Consider the following 18,187-nt stretch of genomic DNA (forward strand, 5'->3'; position numbering starts at 1 on the left):
GTTGTGTTGCCCGCCTCATGGGATGTGCACTAGTGTCCGCCTGATGACTGTGAAACCACCTCCTAGGAGGATTGTACTTTCACTCTCTCTTTTCAATGAAATGAAACGCAAAGGTCCCTTGCATTTTCTCGAAAAAAAAACTTTACAGGTTTAAATGCAGGATAATTTCAGCAGCTGAATTGCTTTTTAACTAGAAAATTGTAGGTGGGGTCCTGTGGGTAGCAGCCATGCAGCAAGCCTGAGCTTTGGCAACAAGGAGGGGTAAGTAGCCTTGCCACTCATGTTCAGCTACTTTGACTGTTTATAATCTCATGCATTAGTGTAGTACTCCTCCTTGTTGAAGAAAGAATTAATGGCTTGCTAATTACTATCAGCAGCTGAGCAACAAGGAGTATTTGGTAGAACTTATACTCTAACAGTAAGTTGCTCAAAGAAAGAATTAAGAGTCGTATTCCAAACAGGATGTTGATTCTAAAGAATGATTAGTGCTGCCATTGCCAGTAAATATGACACGAGTAATAGGAACCACATGAACAAAAATACATAGATAAATAAATAAAGCCCAGTCATACTCACCAGACAATAGTTCAGCTGAGTCAAATATTTCGAGTTGTTCATTATTGTTGCTGTTCAAACACCACAGGTCTGTTGGATAATAAATAGGAATGTTCCTATTATGGGCTATTTTAATAAGTTGTAACACTTCCTTGGTTGCATTTTTTTCTAGCAAACAGGAGGACACTGGAATTCCAAGGCCATTCATTATTTGAAATGATAACTTTCCAACAAGAAACAACCCATCGCGTTGAAGGCTAACAGATGCGGTGCAGGTGCCTTTCTCAAGAAGTTACTGCCTCCAATCTGCAATAACCAGAACAATATCAAAAAGAAATCGATATGGCTAAGCAAAAATTAAGATCCTCATTAAATAGTTCCTAGTAGAAAGTACTAATCCTGCTTGCAGATAGCTAGCGGAAATACAATTGCTAGGAACAAGGATTATTTCTGCACAATTATCAATTGCAATTAATTATTAAACATCATGAGTGCAATATTCTTGACCACAAACTGAAGTGACCACGTTAGAAAACCCTCTAAACTTACCTATTATCTACCATGAACATAACAGGACAATACATAGAGCAAATAGTCCTTCTGTAAAACTCGAGAAATAGGGAAAGCAACTATTAGCTTGTACCATCCAAATTTTGACATAGCACGAAGCTTTTTGTTCCATTATGGCAAAAACAAGATCAGAAGTGCAGCTCTAATCATCCGCTGTTGGATAGACAAGCTAAGCCGCATGTTTATACATACGGATGCTGGCCAAAATAGTTCCAACTTCACAGTCTGATCATTATAAAGAATAGTATAAACACAGAAATGGTTGGTGTGGTGGTGTGTGTGTTTAACAAGTCATGGCATCAAAGAATGATTAGCTTTGCTATTCAATGTGGATGATAAGAGCAAGTAGATTCAACATTTTTTTCCTCAAACACATCAAAATGCATGTCGCTTTGTAGAATCAACATATATTCATAACTAAACCGCACATTTACTTGACAATTAAAACAAAGGAAAAATCGAGACTGAACACGTTAATTGCTAGAGCTAATGCTAGTAAATAGGAATTGAACGAGTCCATTTTTCAGGTCTTAACCTTGTAAATAGTTTCCATAGGTATGTATAAACCATGAACTGAAATTAAAATAAGGATCGGTGATTACTATTGCTATGTATGGCGCCTTGTGGTGTCATTGATCTTTAGCGATTGCATAAGCTCCTCCTCAAAATGGAAACCAGCAAGAGATGCATAGCAGAAACGAGTGATGCCAACCGTTGATGCGTGAATCTTATGAGACAATGAGAAAGAATCATTGACAAAGATTGCTGCAAGACAATGAGAAAGAATCATTGACAAAGATTGCTGCACCTGACGCTAGCTTCTGAGAAAAATTATTGCAGTTTGCATTTTTCTCCCCTGAAGTTCAAAAGATTTTCAAACAAGATAATATCATTCTGCACCCATTCTTCCTTCTTACATGATGTTAAACAAGGGACACCATCCACCGGGATGACCTTTACTTGAAGAAGCGCTGACATATAGTCTGACTATCAGCATTTATGACAGATTATTTTCAGTTATCAAGAACGAACAAAAGAAGCTGTTCTGGATAAGTTAGCTGCATTTAAAATATGTGATTCAGAATACATGACCAAATTAAGCCACTGTAGTGTCATAAACAGTATGAGAAAAGATACAAGGGAGAAATGCAGTTGTCCAGACACTTAGTGCATGGGTGCTAATAGCATTATTACTTGGTTTCTCCAATAGTACAGATACTTTTGGTTTACAAATAAAAAAATATTTACAGGCTTGGGTTCAAACATGTAATCTTTGTCAGATGCCCTGGCTTACTGACGTTAGAATCATTCTGTTGCAAACTGAACAACTGTTTTTGGGTCCTAGAGTGCAACCATATCTAACAACTTATCAGTATAAAGTTTGGCATAAGCGTATTAGAATACGAATTTCAAATAACCTGCAAAAGATTTGATTGACTTGAACACTGGATTAACAGACTGGGGGACTGGTAACTAGAAGAACTTTCCCTCCTGCTTTGTACAGGTATTTGATAGTTGACAGTGTCCTTTTCAGTGAGCAACTAAATAATCCTAGAGGATCCAAAAGAAGAACAGAATCAAGTCACAACAGGACCACCTCTCCATAAAGTTTTTCAATTGGGAAATTCCTAAGAGTTTGCACGTGCAGATAAGAAGTTGACCTATCAACACAAGAATATTTGTCCTGAAACATATATGTAAAAGCAAATGTTAGTAGTCCATATTATCAGTGGGTTAACATGTTATGCCTAACACTTATGAGAAGATTCAGAAAATAAATACTGCTTGAGAGGACTACATCATAGAAAAGAAACACTGTTTGTTTTTGTCCTACGATTCAGAAAGGTTCGTTCATCCATAGCATTCAACATGACATAAAATGATAAGACAGACATATAGATGCAACACTTCACTTTTATTTTTGCCATGACATCAACAAAAATCAAACACGACAGTGATTGATATTCAACTATATTTAGCATCCAGTGCATTCTGGAGTACCTACTTCTGAAGATGAGCTACATTTCTAGTAGAAGGTGGCACCTGACAGCATTGTACTCTACATAACGGTCTTTGACTCCCTACAATAAGAAACTTAAGATTCAGCGCAACTGGCCTGAAACTGGAGCAGGGTATTACACCCACAAATCCTTGAGGAATCAAGGGCTAATCATAGAGAAATAAAAAAGAGAAAACGCAAAGCATGGTGGGACATCGGGCTCACCAGAGATGCAACAGCTATGTCCAGCATACTCATAAGATCCACCAAATGGCGACCATGATTCTCGCGCAGCGAGATGTTGCTGAGCTCAACTGAACGCCACAAACCTGCATGAAGCCTTCCTTCTGAAATCTCAACTAGTACTTGGTGGGCCCATACTGAAATTTGAGCCCTAAATCAACAGAGATCGAAATGTAAGTATCAAGGTGGAAGCGAGAATACAAGCTGAGGCTGATTTGGAAATTATTCATATCAAAGAAAGAAAGAAAGAATTGCATGTATGGACTTACAATAACATGAAGACCAAAAAATTCAACTTTTCTAAAGAAAGCTATGCACTCAGGTGGTCAGGTGGATGTTCTTGAAAAAAGACAGACAGATTCAAGAAGAGAAAAGGAATGACATCTACAATAAAGTTATGCTGAAATGAGCACGAAACTAGCAAATATTCTATTGAGCACATAGCGAAAGTTGGGATGTGAAGTGAACAAAATGATATATGCTTGACCACACGACCAAAACTAACTATATGTCTTTCTAGTTGATGCAAAGATCACAAATAACTGTCCAACATCCTGATATGTGATCTAAACGCTCTTATATTTCTTTACAGAGGGAGTACATATTAATAGCCAAAGTCAGATTAGTATGCATTTGCGCTTAAAATAACAGCAATCATATGGCAATCACATGATTATTAATTAGAGGTGGCTGAGTTTAAGTAATTGATGTACATCAGGCAAGCATTTCAATATTCGAAAATACATGGTGTACCTGCCCACCGACACCAACCAAATAACTGAGAATAGATCAAAAGCACTCAAACATCGTTCTATGTAGCCTGAACAAATAACACGGAATTTAAATCACAAACTTTCTTCAATTCATTCTTGTATGGTGATCTTCGTGTTCAAACACTTCATGAAGCTCTCAATCACATCAAATACAGCCAACCAGGGAGTAGATCTTGATTGCAATTTATGGAAAGATAGTACTCCCTCCGTCTAGGTGAATAAGTCACATTAGAAGGAGCAGCGCGACCTAGGTGGCTTAAGATTGGACGAGGAGCAGCACCACAACTAGAAAAACTTCCAATCACAGCGCTGTTTTAAGCGGAAGCAAAATCAGCATTGATTTGCTACTTATTAGGATGCTGTTTGAGCTCTCTCAGGCCACCTACGTGAACGCATGCAAGACTGTCATCAACTTCTTGCCTAATCAACGCCCAGCTGCGATGCATGCACGGGTCATTCTTCTGCGGGCACCTCCTCTTCCTATCATGCATATTTCTCGTGGGCAGCAGTACAAGGCTGGGATAAAAACAAGGATGGAATTTAATGTGTTGTGCCTAAGACTTTTGGGAATACCTGATTTTCGTAAGATGACTTACACACCTGGACGGAGGGAGTAACTGTAGGTTCCACATATACTTCAACAGACCCCACATGTGCAGCCACTCTTGCCTAAACTTGGGCACGACAGGCACTTGCCTCCATGTTTGTGAATGGGGTGAGCAAACACGTTAGCCAGTTTCTTTAATATCTGAGTAACAATTTAATCAGATGATATAACAGAACTGGTGAGGGACTCGTAATATATTGCAGCAGAAGATCACCCCAGTAGATGGTTTACATGGCACATGCACCTAAGGACTTCAATGAGGGTTCCAGAGTCAGGTATGTCGTCCAGTAAGTTCATTCCAACACCACCGAGATTTCCCCCATTCATCTGAAGAACCTGATATGTTAAAAGTAGTTAGTATCATCTCATAGATGATAAATGGAAATTTCAGTATTAGTTCTCAAATACTAGGACAGAAACATACCATAAATAAGTTGCTCCAGATCTTCCAAACACCGGAAGAGAGAAAATGAACCCTTCCTAACAAAATAAAATTCTTCGTGGTTAGAATCAAGAAGCAACCCATATGGCCTACTGGTCTGGCCTCAGTGGTGGACATATCAGAACTTCTTCCATTGATAATAGTAAAACTTGCCGTGTGTGAACTTGCCTACATAAGAATAGGGATTGTAAAGTTTCGGCCATGCTCTAGGATCACCACTTGTTCTATAACAGATATTATCTCCACTTACAGCTGAACTGACCAGAGATAACTCCATCAACATTCATAGTACAAGTGCCATTAGAAACAGATGCATTATCTGAGCCGCCACCTTTTGGTCTTTTTGGTGTCATATTCCCTCCTTTAGAGACATTATCCCTGTTGCTGATCAACATGCCATCAAGTAAAGGGCCACCCTCCACTATTTCCTCAATTGCAGTTCTAGGGATTTCCTTAGGGTCCCTGACTCTGGCCTTGATTCTAATAATTCCATGTGACCAATACACTAGTATATCCACAGTTGTACAGTCCATAACATGGATTCTGTCTCCGAGGAGCCATCTCTATGTCTCATCAAAATTGGAACCCGAAAAGACCTCGCTCAGACTGAATAGAGCTTCATTTTTTCTACTGCAGAGTCAATCCACTTTGTAGTTCTTACCACACTCTTAGTTCCATGTAGACCAAATTAGGGACAGTTTGAACCAAGAAGCTGCCAACTGAATGTTCTTTAAACTTCCAAGCAAACCCCCAATTAAACTGAACACTAAACGCTTGAATGAGCTGAGCCACCAGCCATTGAAGCCCTCATTACATAACCCCACCAGCTTCACAGAGAGGAAATGTTTCTTCAGTAACAAGTTCTTTTTCAAAAAAGTTTAATATAGGTGTAAACCCAGGCCAAGAATGTCGGGAATGCCTTTGATAATTCGACGACAATGTTCTTATGGTTCACCTGAAAAATAAAGTTGAAATAAGAAAATGTGCAATGCCATGAGCATTCATAAAATAAAATAAAAAAACTTACACGTGAATAAATGTATAACGCTTCGTCACGCTTGTGTTCAATATAATTCCTGACAAAGCGCAGTAGATCCAAGAGATCATCATAGTACTTAGCAACTTTCACTCCCACAAAAGCAGTACTTGACTTCACTGTGTTTCTCCAAGTATTTGCTAAAGTAGGGAATTTGGCATTCAGATCATTCTGCAACATACTGCGTTGATTTCCATCTAGGCTTAACACGGACTCGTGTAACCAGTAATATACATCAACTATGGCCTCGTCTGATTTAGTAAGCAGTGGATGCCCCAGAATCGCTTTAGCAGAAACACTGTTCATTGAAGATGGGACAAAATAACAAAATTAAATGCAATTTAAGTACAACTATACTGAAGTCATGGAATCTATTTGTGAGAGATACTTAACTAAGGCATTACATAACATACACCACTATTTCACCTTGGTCGAAACTAGACATTGTGATACTAGATAGCATGCTTTATTCTTCATCGCTGAAGATGCACAGAACATGTATTCCAAATTTGGTCTACATAAATTGTAGGCGCTTACTGCAATAACTTCATGGACCAAATAATTTCTAACTGCCGCTTTCCTTCTTTCATAATAATCTTAAAGTACTGTGCATCAAGCTTAAATGCAACTAGTGTACAACTGTAGAAGGTTTCATACCTGTTTTCAACAAGCCATCTGAATGACGGATAATCAGGGCACTCCGCAATACGAAGTTTCTCAAGGAAATGTAAAACATCCGCACGTTCATCTCGCTCTCTACTCACTGTATTATTGTGTTTGGTCATTGTTTGCATGCTTCCATTTGCACCTATTAACTTTACAGATCCAATAGATCCGTCCTCTGTCTTGCACCACATGTAACTAAACACCTTATTTGTCAAAGGATGACTTATGCGCAATGAGTGAAGTAAATCGAGGCCCTCATAAATATTCCTGCACACATTGTTTCTGGTTTATTTAAATAGTTCATGCTTAAATGACAAACCAATTATGAATTCTCAGTTTCTCACCTTATGTTAGCTAGCCACCTCTTTTTTATAATTTTATTGGAATTACAGATTGAATCTTCTGCTTTTTTGTTATGATGAAGATCATCATAATGTAACAACGGTTCATACACCACGATATAGCAAGCCAAAGGAACACAATATGTAGTGAAATATATCTTTCCAAGACCTGGACTTGAGACACGAATTGCTGCAGAGTATAATTCCATTGCGTGAATTACAGACTTCGCAAATTTGAATGAGCACCTAATAGAATCAGTTCCACCATTATCATGTTGAAACTTAAAAGACCCTTGACATAAAGTGTCTGGTGATTGTTCTTTGGGAACTTGCTCAATAATATATGAAGTTACAACGCCTCCGGTGCACAAATTCTGTATAAACACAGTAATTGGTAAATAAAGAATGCAGAATTGTTGTTAAATAATGCTCAAAAGCACTTCCAGTTAGCATCTCAATACTATTTCTAGAGGTAAGAATGAGTCTCTCGTAATAAAAGATAAGAACATAAAACCTACCCATACTGGAAAACCCACAATATTTTACTTATCCACATTGCTACTGCTGCCATCAATAGATGGAAAACTATAAAACATAAACATTCATGTCTGCCAAAATTGAAAGCTGTAGAGAAGATAGCCATGCCTACCTCAGGCAGAGTGCCAGAAGAAAGGTCAAGACCACGAGCCGCATACAGCCATGCACTGTCTCCTGCATAATATCATGGGCAATATCAATAGCAGCCATTATATGTATTTAAAGACATTATTTGAAAACTTATAATATGTATCATCTCTGTCCCAAAAGAAATGGGTTTATAGCCTTGTACTCGCTCAAACTATTTTAAGTTTGACAAAAAAAATCTCTATGAATGACTGAGTATTCATGAATAGACAGTAAAAAACACAGTAACACATTATCAAACCTAACTTAAACTTGTAGACACAAAGTTGATACTTGCCCTATTGTATGATTTTCAGTATAAAATCCAACATCTACGTAAAACTGACATACCAGTTAACAATGGAACAGTAGGAGGTTCAGGTTCAAATTTAGCACTGGGTAGAACAGGATCTACAACACTTCCCACTTGAAGATCACTCCGTTCATCAGTGTCTTGACCAGCGGGCTCTTTCATTAGCTTTTCCTTGGGTGAATTCTTTGGCTGTTGAACCTTTCTTGATTTTCTCCTAGGGTGTGGTTTCTGCTTTACCCCTGTCATTTTTTTTCTCTGGCAGGATGATAATAACACAATTTAATAAGACTGATAAATCTATTCAATGAATATTCGATTCACTTCTCCAGAAGCAATAAACAAATTAAAGCTGATGTAAAAGTTTCGACAGTTTAAGCATTTCCTGCTAGTTTCCTGATAAATCATACTAACTGTTAATACTCGCGAACTATACGCAGCCTATGGCCAGCAGCAGCAAGCAGGAGGCCAGCGGTCCAGGGATCAACGGGTCGGCGGAGAGACAACAGCGCGGCCATGGCCGGCGGTGACCACGGCAGAGGATCGAGCGGGCTAAACAGGGGCACCTAGAAAGGGAAAAATACGACGGAGGACGGAGCTCACCCTGGGCTCAAATCCGAGGTCAGCAGAGGCGAAGGAGGGCGAGGGAGGCCGGCACGGAGCTTCGGCCAGCGGCAACGGCGACTTGACGTCGAGGAGGAAGAAGGAGCCCGCGGCTCCGGATCCTGCTCGAGAGGAGGAAGCGGTCGTCGAGGGGCTCGTCGCGGCCGTCCGCTCGGTTGGGGAAGGAGGCGAGGACGGCGACCTAGCCCCGTAAATTTCCTGCACGCATGCGACCGACGCGACCACAGGTCAGAAGGGAGCAAAGGGGCGCGTCTTGGGAACGGAAAGGCCGAGGTGGAGCTCACCGGTAGAAGGAAGGAGATCACCCTGCTCCTGGACGCGAATCGGGTGTCGGCTGCTCCTTGGCTGACAGGCAACGGTGCTACGGGAGTTTCTCGGGGGATCGACGCGGCAGAGTGAAGGCGGACCTGGTGGCGAGCTCAGCGAGGCCGACGCGGAGGGTGAGGAGGGAGATAGTGGGGTGGATGAATGAAGAGAAAAGGTGAAGAGGCAGCAAGGGTTGCGGGCGCGTGTCCTGCGAGCGGAATTTTTTATTTGAGTGAATTGCACAGAACATCAACTTCAAGGGCACTTATAACACTTTGCCCCGCCTTTTGGAGAAGTTTTCATAAAACCACAACTTTTGGGTCTCTCCCTTTTATCCATTTTGATGACAAGTATTTTCGGACGGAGGGAGTAACACACAGCCCAAATCATGGTGTAGACATCACTCCCATGATGGCACATAGGGCAAGGAATAAAGCAACGGATATTGTGTTAGGAAATCACAGCAGTATGTGAGGATCAGGGACTACTTGCAGACAGTGCTTGATACAAACCCAGGCAGCCGATGCATCGTGAACACGGTTCAGCAGCCACTACCTGCAATGAATCCTAAGTTTCATGGCTTATTCTTCTGTGTGAATGCATCTAAGGAGGGATTTTTGCATGGATGTAGGCCATTCATTGGTCTTGATGGATGCTTTGTTAAGCTGACTACCGGAGCACAAGTGTTGGCCGCCTCTGGAAGGGATGGCAACAACAACTTGTTCCCATTGCATTTGGAATTATTGGCAAAGAAGACATTCCTAATTGGTGTTGGTTCCTTGAACAACTCAAGTATGCTCTTGGTGGCGACTCAGGGCCATTTGGAAGGTGGACTATCATGTCAGATAGACAAAAGGGCCTGCTGAATGCCATAGACAAAGTGTTTCCTAACTGTGATTAGAGATATTGTCTTAGGCATATTTACGCAAATTTCCAAACTGCTGGTCACAAGGGTGGTGATCTTAAAAAACACATGGATAGTGCTGCATATGCTTACCAAAAGTCTGATTATGATGTTGCTATGAGTGACTTGAAGGCTGAGAGTGAAAGTGCATGGGAATGGTTGTCCAAAATTCCACCTAGGCATTGGGCAAGGCATGACATGGACACAAATTGCGAAACAGATTTAGTGGTGAACAACTTAAGTGAAGTATTCAACAAGTATATCCTAGAAACTAGAGACAAGCCCATTCAAACCATGATAGACAACATTAGGACAAAGCTAATGGCCAGATACAACAGCAATAGAGAGGGGCTCGTTAATTCAAATTGGGAGATCACACGAAACTATGCAGAGAAGTTGGAACTTGAGAAGACCAGGGCAAAGCATTCTAGGCCAGTATGTGCAGGTCAAGGGTTGTGGCAAGTTACTTCTGGATTGAAAACATATGTTGTTAATGTTGATGCTAATACGCGTGGATGTATAAGGTGGGACATTAATGGTGTGCCATGCAAACATGCAGTGTCATGCATTTATAAGAAAAAAGAGCATCCTGAAGATTATATGAGTGCATTCTTCAAAAGGGCTATGTACCAGGTTGCCTACAATAATATGATATACCATGTCCCTAGCAAAGATAGTTGGGCAAAGACTGAAACACCTGATATTGACCCACCAATTTTCACTAGACATCCTAGAAGACCTAAGAAGAGTAGAAGGAAGGGAGTGCATGAGGTGCCTCAGCCGGGTTCTAGACATAGGATGACAACAACGACATGCTCGAACTGCCACAAACCTGGTCACAAGTATACCAGTTATGCCACACCACTGAGAGTAGACTTGGCGATAAGAAAAAACAAGCACAAGGTAATTCACATATTCATAAATGTAATTAGCATATGTTTCTGCTTGTTAACACAACTTTGAGTGCTTGTACTGGTTGCTCAGAGTAATAGAAGAATGTTTGAAGAAGGACCAATCCATGATCAAGCTGAAGAAACACCACTTCATGGTCAAGCCAAAGCATCACCTGTTCATGTTCAAGCTGAAGCAGCACCAGTTCATGTTCATGCTCAAGCTGAAGCAGATACTTCAACTGGTGCAGCCAAAGGCAGAGGGGAAGGAAGAGCACAAGTAAATGGAAGCGGAAGAGGCCGTGGAAAAGGCAGAGGCAGAGGACAAGCTGAAGCTGCAATTCAAGATCCTTTTCATGTGCATGCGGTCTTCGAAGCACATGGTCCTTTTCATGGGGTTGACATACAAGAAGTTGCTTCACAACCAGTTGCAGCTAATACTAGAGAGAAGCTACCAGTAATGAGGGGGTCAGGTTCAGCATGGGGTAGATTCATGGAGTACTTCACTGCCAGTGGCAACCACTGAAGAAAATCCTACGTCGAAGGCTTCTTTTGTGAATGAAAAGTTTACATCTTTATGAAAACTGACTTGTAAATGTCAGGTTTATGTAACTAAAAGCTCAGACTTGAATGGATGCTTATGTTACATTACAGATTTTGGGGATCTAGGCACACCAACTTGTAAGTGTCAGGTTTAGGTAACTTAAGCACATAACTATATGGATGCTTATGTTACAGCACATATTTTGTTCCTGTAAGACAACTTATGAAAGTTGCAAACTTCTAGATAACCACGGATATTGTTCGTTTAAGTATTGTTCTAGTCTTATATATGCTTTAGTTTGAAATATTTTATTCATTCTGTAGCTACTTTGGTTCATTTCTATAGCTATTTTACAAATAAGTATCACAAACTTTGATTCAGTCGTAGCTATTTGGATCATTCTATAGTTTCTTTTGTGTCAGTTTTCATTGGTTCATATTCACAGATACACAGCATGATGCATCGTTGGATTACACTGGAGAAAATCTGTAGCTATTTGCTATTGAACTCTGAAGAAAGAAAGGACAAAGGAAGCAGCCTAAACTCGTTGGGGAGGAGCTCTGTACAGGACGGCCAACGACGTCACGGTGCCGATGGGTGGACGAGCCAACGCTGACACGGAGGAAGAGGTGCTAGTGGAGGAGACGGCGTCAGGATGGACGAACCGGCGAGCTGCCGGCGATGAGCTAGCCGGCGACGGCTTGGTTCTGGCTCGGGAGGAGACGGCATGCACGCAGATGTAGGTGGCTGTTAGTACGGGCATTAGTTAGAGGATTTGGGTTGTGTGTGCTAGATTTGGGTTGTGTGTTACTAGTTAGCCTAAAGGTTGTGGTTTTGTGAAAACTTCTCCAAAAGGTGGGGTAAAGTGTTATAAGTGCCCCTAAAGTTGATGTTATGTGCAATTCACTCTTTTTATTTTTAGCCACCGCTTAGGGTGTGTTTGGTCGAGGATGCCAAGCATACCTGGCCAAACGGGCCGGGCCGGCATAGCACGGCCCAGCCTGTGCTAATCGTGCCTGGCCCGGCACAGCCCGTTGTGGCATGTTTAATAGCTGGGCCGTGCCGTGCCAGCCCACGGGGGCTGCTCCTTGGCCCAGGCACGGCCTGATTAGTAAATGGGCCGGCCCGATGGCTCGTTTAGCACGCTGGGCTACATATTTTCAGCCAGTTGGGCTGATTTTTAGGACTATTGGGCTATATTTTACGTATACATTTATAAAAAAAATTCTGAAATATAAACGGGTTGTGTCATGCCGGCCCGCATGCCCAGGCACGCGGCATGCGGCATGCGGCCCGTTTAGCTCGTGCCGTGCCTGGCCCATGGCGGGCCGTGCCGGCGTGCTCGCGGGCTGGCCTATTTGGCCCAGCCCATTTGGCCAGCTATAATGCCAAGTGAAACGGATTGGAATGGTTTCATTACATTTCATTGAAACGAGTTTGTTCCATTCCTTTGTTTGGTATAACCAAATAAACTGATTGATTCCATTCCTTTGTTTGGTTAAAGAGATGAAATGAAAAATGAAATCACATAAAATTTAAAATGTTGGCAGCATTTCATTTGTATTTCGAAGACAAACAACGTAACAGTATATATATTAGTAAGAATCAAACATATATGACATCAACCAAACACAAAATTTCAACAGGAAGTACCAACTTCGTCCATCACACCCAAAAGCAACCAACCATACATGAGTTCACATACTAAATCATCAAAAAGCAACCAAGTGCACTACATCCATACATGCTAAGTTATCATACTCAGGCATACAACCATATCGAAATACAGTTTTAGAAGTTCTTCTTCACATACCTATTAACCCAAACAGACTTGTTGGTTTCGGAAAGTTTCATGAAGGATCTTGCGGTCTTGGGGTTGTCAACAAGATGAGCATAGTAGTGGGCAAGGTGCTCTTCATCAAATTCTTTCAAATTGGAGACTACATCCCAAAGGTCATCTGGTATATAATTATCATCTCCAACAAATTTCACAAGAGTTTCAGCCACAAGTTTGAACCCATCTTTGAGAATGGCACCTAGTGGATCCTCTAGAACTTTGACAACCTTGGCCTTCTTTTTGGTGGTCCTTTGAGGTGAGAAGACTCGCCAACTTGTGGGAACGTGTTCACCTCACCATTCTCCCCATCATCGACAATAGAAAGGAGATGATTTCCAGACCTTGCATTCATCCCCGAAGTTGTTGTTGTTCCAAAAATGGTCACTATGGCATGATAGTGTTCAATGAGTTATTCAAGAAGGGAACAACAGATTTGTGGGTCTACAAAAAATGTGCAAGTCATTAGCATAGAAAAATGGGATGATACTGTTCATAGCATTAGATGCTTACCATACAATGACCTGCATAGTATTCTTCGCTAAGCCTAATTGTGCAAGTATCTTCATCCCATAGAGCTCCACTTAAATTCTTCGAATTGACTACCCCTACCCCAAATATGCCTCCACTTCTTGCTCATTCAAAACAGCAGCACGTTGTTTAAGATGTGTCTCCCTGAATCCACTAGAAGTTCTCTTCCCTTCAGCAATAAGGTCGGCCAAAAAACCTAGCATGGTGTTGGTCGTGGAAGTGGTCCATACAATGACCTCGCTTTTCCCGGAGTTACCACTTGCAGCGGTAACTTCAACATTGTCCATTTATGTACAGCCATGAAAATATTGCAAAAGAATGGATGAAATCGACTCCAATACATGGTTCAAACATATAAAAGTTACAATCTGCCCAGCCATTAAAATATTGCGATAAAATGAATGAAATCATCACAAAAACATGGTTTAAACATCCAAAAGGGACAATCTGCCCAGGCATGAAAAGGTTGCAATAAAATGAATGAAATCATCACAAAAACATGGCTTAAACATATAAAAAGGACAATCTGCCCGACCATGAAAATGTTGCAATAGAATGGATGAAATCATCACAAATACATGGTTCAACATAATTAATGCTACAATATGTCTAGCCACCAAATAAATGCAAAGGTAGCTGCATAAACATTACAATTACATAGCGCGGCACACTCATACATTTGCATACATGAGTTTCCTATCTTCCCACATTTGGGCAGCAATTTGTAGCCTATGGTCTACGAAGGCCCTACTATCACTTGCCTGTTGCCTTGATGTTCGAATTGGTTAGGTGGTCCCTGACACTTCTGGTATTATGAATTCATCGACCCCTTGTGATAGTGCATCAGCTAAAACGGTTGCGTCATGTGCGGACCTTTCCCATCCAGTCAACACATATGTGAAGCGGAGGTCAAAATCTACTATTGCCATCACATTTTGAGTGGTAAAATACCTTCCTACCACGAAAAGAATGCTCCACATCTTTGGTAACACCTGCTCGCACATGTGTACCATCAATAGCTCCAATATAATCCTATATAGTGACCAGTATTAAACGGCATGTCAAATAGCCTATATAGCTAAGGATTAGTTTTTGAAATTACCTTGGAATATGGGTCAAAATGATGATTTCCTACAATTTTTACGAGGGTCTCCGATGATGGTGGCCTTGTATAATCATTACAGAGCTTGCCACATGGCATGAAGAGCCTTTCTAAAATAGATGTTGGTTGTGTTGTATGATCTACAAAAATTGGCTGAAATGACCCTGTTACGAAGGTTATGCCTAATTATATGCAAAAAAAACATTGCCAATTGTTGCTCCACACTAACATGTGGACTGTCTTCTAGCAACTTGCAATCCCTCAATATGCCACACAAGCGAAAGAAGGCAGCTCTTTCAAACCTTAGCATGTTTTTACATAACACATCAATTTGCCAAATCTTTTGGTTTAAATAATCATATCCGATTCTACCTCTTTCATGCATTGGGCCATAAGTAATACACGGTCTTCTCTTCCCTATTATAGCTCGAACAATGACTGCCATTGCAACTAGTCCAACAAAAACGACAACTCCCCTAGCCATCCTTTTTCTTTTGTTCATCTTGATGACCATCTACAATTGATGCATACTATCAAAAATATGTCTAGCAATGACTTGTAACCATGGATCTAGGTCGTACACAGCAACACATATTGATATATAATTTGGGTAACCATGGATCTAGCTACTACACGGAAGCACATATATGTGAAACAAATAGAGGAGGAACATGGCACACACATAGGAAATTTTCGCAGACATCAACATATACAAAGATATACAAAGGAGGAGTGGAAACTGTACCTTGCCTCCGTTGCTAGCCGTCGATCCAGATGCCTCAGCCGCACCTCCGGTCGCTCCCTCCTCTCGCCGCCCCGCTGCATAATTCCTGCCCCCGCCGCTGCTTGATCTCTACCCGCTGCTAGGTCGTCGCCAAATTGCTACTGCACGCCATCACAGAGGAGAGAAGACGGGGAGGAGAGTGAAGTTGGCGCTGGGGAGGGATGGAGGTGGCAGATCGAGAGGGAGGGAGATGCGGGAGGGTGGTGGCGCTGAGAGAGGGGAGTCACGAGAGTATTGGGCAGAGGTGCGTGCGAGAGGAAGAGGGCGCGTTCCCTCTAGTCTGCTCGATTTGGAGGTATGCCTAGGTTCCGCATAATGAGCGAATATTCCTTCCCTAGGACGGGTGGATAATGGTTCCTTCAACTAACCGAACATGAGAATGGCTGTGGGAACGGGTCGGACCCGTGACGTTCTACCTGGTGACAGCAACCAAACACACCCTACACTTTGATAATTGAGTAAAATGTGGTCATTGAACTTGTTGTTGTTTATGCTCACTTTGATCATTGCATGTCATACGGTCATTACGATCATTATATACGAGTTATGACGATTATATGGTCACTGTCACACCGTAATGTGTATTTTTTAGTTGACAGGTCAAACGGCACCTTGTCAGCCAAAAGTGCTATTGTGAGCTCGAGGTCACAGGCACCCTTTGCTACAGTACAAACAAAAAAATATTTAAAAAGTTCAAAAAAATCCGAAATTTTTGGGCAACAAACATTGACATCTTTTTCACATGCGTGCAAAATTTCATGACAAAATGACATTCATGCAGGTCTCGGCAAAAAAAAATCGATGCTCCAAAATGCTTCCAAAAACAGTTTTTTGGAGCATGATTTTGTTTTTTCCCCAAGACCTCCACAAATGTCATTTCATCACAAAAATTGGCACGCACGTAGAGAAAACAACAAAGTTTCTTGACAAAAAATTTCAGATTTTTTGATTTTTTTTACTATTTTTTTATTTTACTGTTCCGGGATCACTGGTGCTCGGGATCACATGCTCCATGTCCCTTGTCAGCTCACTTTCTCCCTCTACCTACATGGTCCCACTTGTATCTGTATTTTTTGTTAAATTACCACCGATGCATTTTACTCTTGATAATTTTCCGTTCCTTTGGGCATCTCCAACCCGACCCTCAAACAGCTCGCATATGTCCAGACCGCGTTGTCTGGATGTGTTTTGCCATCCAAAGCGGGCATGTATCAGTCCACAGGCCTGTCCGCACACACTTTTCCCGCAAAACAGAGACAAAGTTGGGGGATTTTGCTGGAGTCCGGACAATAGACACATATGACTCTGACACCCCGGCCCGCCCAAAACCCCCTCCTGGTCCCATTTTCTTCCAATCCGTCCCCCTGCTTTGCATCTGCAACCTCCTCCTTCAATGTTGTTGTTGTACCTCTCCGGCCGGCACACATGCATTTCCGGACCTCCGCAACTAGCACCAACACGCCCGCTCACCTTTTATGATGTTGTCCACTCAGGACGCGTCTGTAGGTAGCTACACTCCCCCCGGTCGATGTCATCCATGGCGGTCAGCACGCCCGGTAGGTGTTCGATCAAATGCCAGTGAACTTATTCTCAAACGCCATGTCATTTTCTTAGAGAACGAAGGATGGTGGAGTAGTCGACCATGGAGGATGAGGTGTTGTGCGATGCATGGTTGGACATATCTGCGGGTTCCTTAGGCAGGAGCGAAGGGTGGGCCTTCTGGCAGCAAGTGCATGAATCGTTTCACGCGCGAAAGCACATTGCGCCCGACGATATGCACATCTTCCATGATCGCAATGTGAGGTCATTATCATATCAATGGTACACCATCTAGACCTCCATCACCAGGTTTTGTGGTGTAGGTTTTATGGTGTAGTTGATATGCTAGAGGCAAGGTGCCATTGTGCGCGATAGAGGAGGATATCGTAAGTTTTGCTTCTCCTTGCTCAACTTGTTGATTGATTCATTAAATCAATGTTGCTCTACATATTGTGTAGCCCGCACGCATTGTCGTGATGTACGACGGGATGGAGGAAGGGCCATTATGCACTTGAACTGTTGGAAGAAACTGAAGTGCCAGTATGCATGGGACGACACGATCCGTTAATCTCGTTGAATTTGAACTATTGGTGTACTAGACTTTTTTGCATGCTATGTATGGATGATCTGTGCTATTTTCTATCTAAACTCTGATGAAACACGAATTTTAGTCCAGTTAGTTAAACCCGACTTGAAATGTGCGAGGGCAGTGTTGGATGGGCAGCTCCCGCATTCGTGTCTGTGGACTGGTTCCCTTCTGTCCGCGGATAGATGTCAGAGCAAATTTGCGGGTCGGCGTTGGAGATGCCCTTACATTGTAATTGATCTATTTCCACTCTTTACTTTGCACTTTGATTTTTTTTCACTTTTTCTCTCAAAATAGTACTTGCAAATGATTGACATAATATATACATAAAATAGTGG

The 18,187-nt window shown here is 41.8% G+C and overlaps 1 protein-coding gene across 30 annotated transcripts; it reads right to left on the reverse strand.

Annotated features, from left to right (window-relative positions):
- Window positions 1-592: 592 nt before the first annotated feature.
- Window positions 593-9,362, reverse strand: LOC123188803 (uncharacterized). Of its 30 annotated transcripts, XM_044601076.1 has the most exons (17): window positions 9,114-9,362; window positions 8,809-9,027; window positions 8,247-8,463; window positions 7,882-7,943; window positions 7,236-7,606; window positions 6,883-7,158; window positions 6,217-6,523; window positions 5,172-6,144; window positions 4,979-5,083; window positions 4,741-4,888; window positions 4,121-4,656; window positions 3,350-3,518; window positions 3,131-3,206; window positions 2,544-2,809; window positions 1,934-2,183; window positions 1,728-1,852; window positions 593-861 (listed from the first exon to the last, which is right to left on the reverse strand). In XM_044601076.1, exons 3-8 carry the CDS (start codon window positions 8,452-8,454, stop codon window positions 6,058-6,060), a joined length of 1,311 nt encoding a protein of 436 aa, XP_044457011.1. In that variant the 5' UTR covers window positions 8,455-8,463; window positions 8,809-9,027; window positions 9,114-9,362; the 3' UTR covers window positions 593-861; window positions 1,728-1,852; window positions 1,934-2,183; window positions 2,544-2,809; window positions 3,131-3,206; window positions 3,350-3,518; window positions 4,121-4,656; window positions 4,741-4,888; window positions 4,979-5,083; window positions 5,172-6,057. The 30 variants fall into 30 exon arrangements, with proteins under 30 accessions (XP_044457011.1, XP_044456998.1, XP_044456997.1 ...); XM_044601063.1 differs by lacking the exon at window positions 4,121-4,656 and having other exon boundaries at window positions 4,714-5,083; window positions 5,172-5,357; window positions 5,452-6,144; XM_044601062.1 differs by lacking the exon at window positions 4,121-4,656 and having other exon boundaries at window positions 4,714-5,083; window positions 5,172-5,357; window positions 5,440-6,144.
- Window positions 9,363-18,187: the final 8,825 nt, after the last annotated feature.

Source organism: Triticum aestivum, chromosome 2A, assembly GCF_018294505.1.
Source record: "Triticum aestivum cultivar Chinese Spring chromosome 2A, IWGSC CS RefSeq v2.1, whole genome shotgun sequence".
Taxonomy (NCBI): Eukaryota; Viridiplantae; Streptophyta; class Magnoliopsida; order Poales; family Poaceae; genus Triticum; species Triticum aestivum.

Coding starts and splice junctions, on each gene's coding strand:
- LOC123188803 (XM_044601063.1), bottom strand. CDS start 8,454: ATGACAGGGGTAAAGCAGAAACCACACCCTAGGAGAAAATCAAGAAAG. Junction 7,159..7,235: donor AGGTGGCTAGCTAACATAAG/GTGAGAAACTGA, acceptor CAATGTGTGCAG/GAATATTTATGAGGGCCTCG. Junction 6,145..6,216: donor CGTTATACATTTATTCACGT/GTAAGTTTTTTT, acceptor TTTATTTTTCAG/GTGAACCATAAGAACATTGT.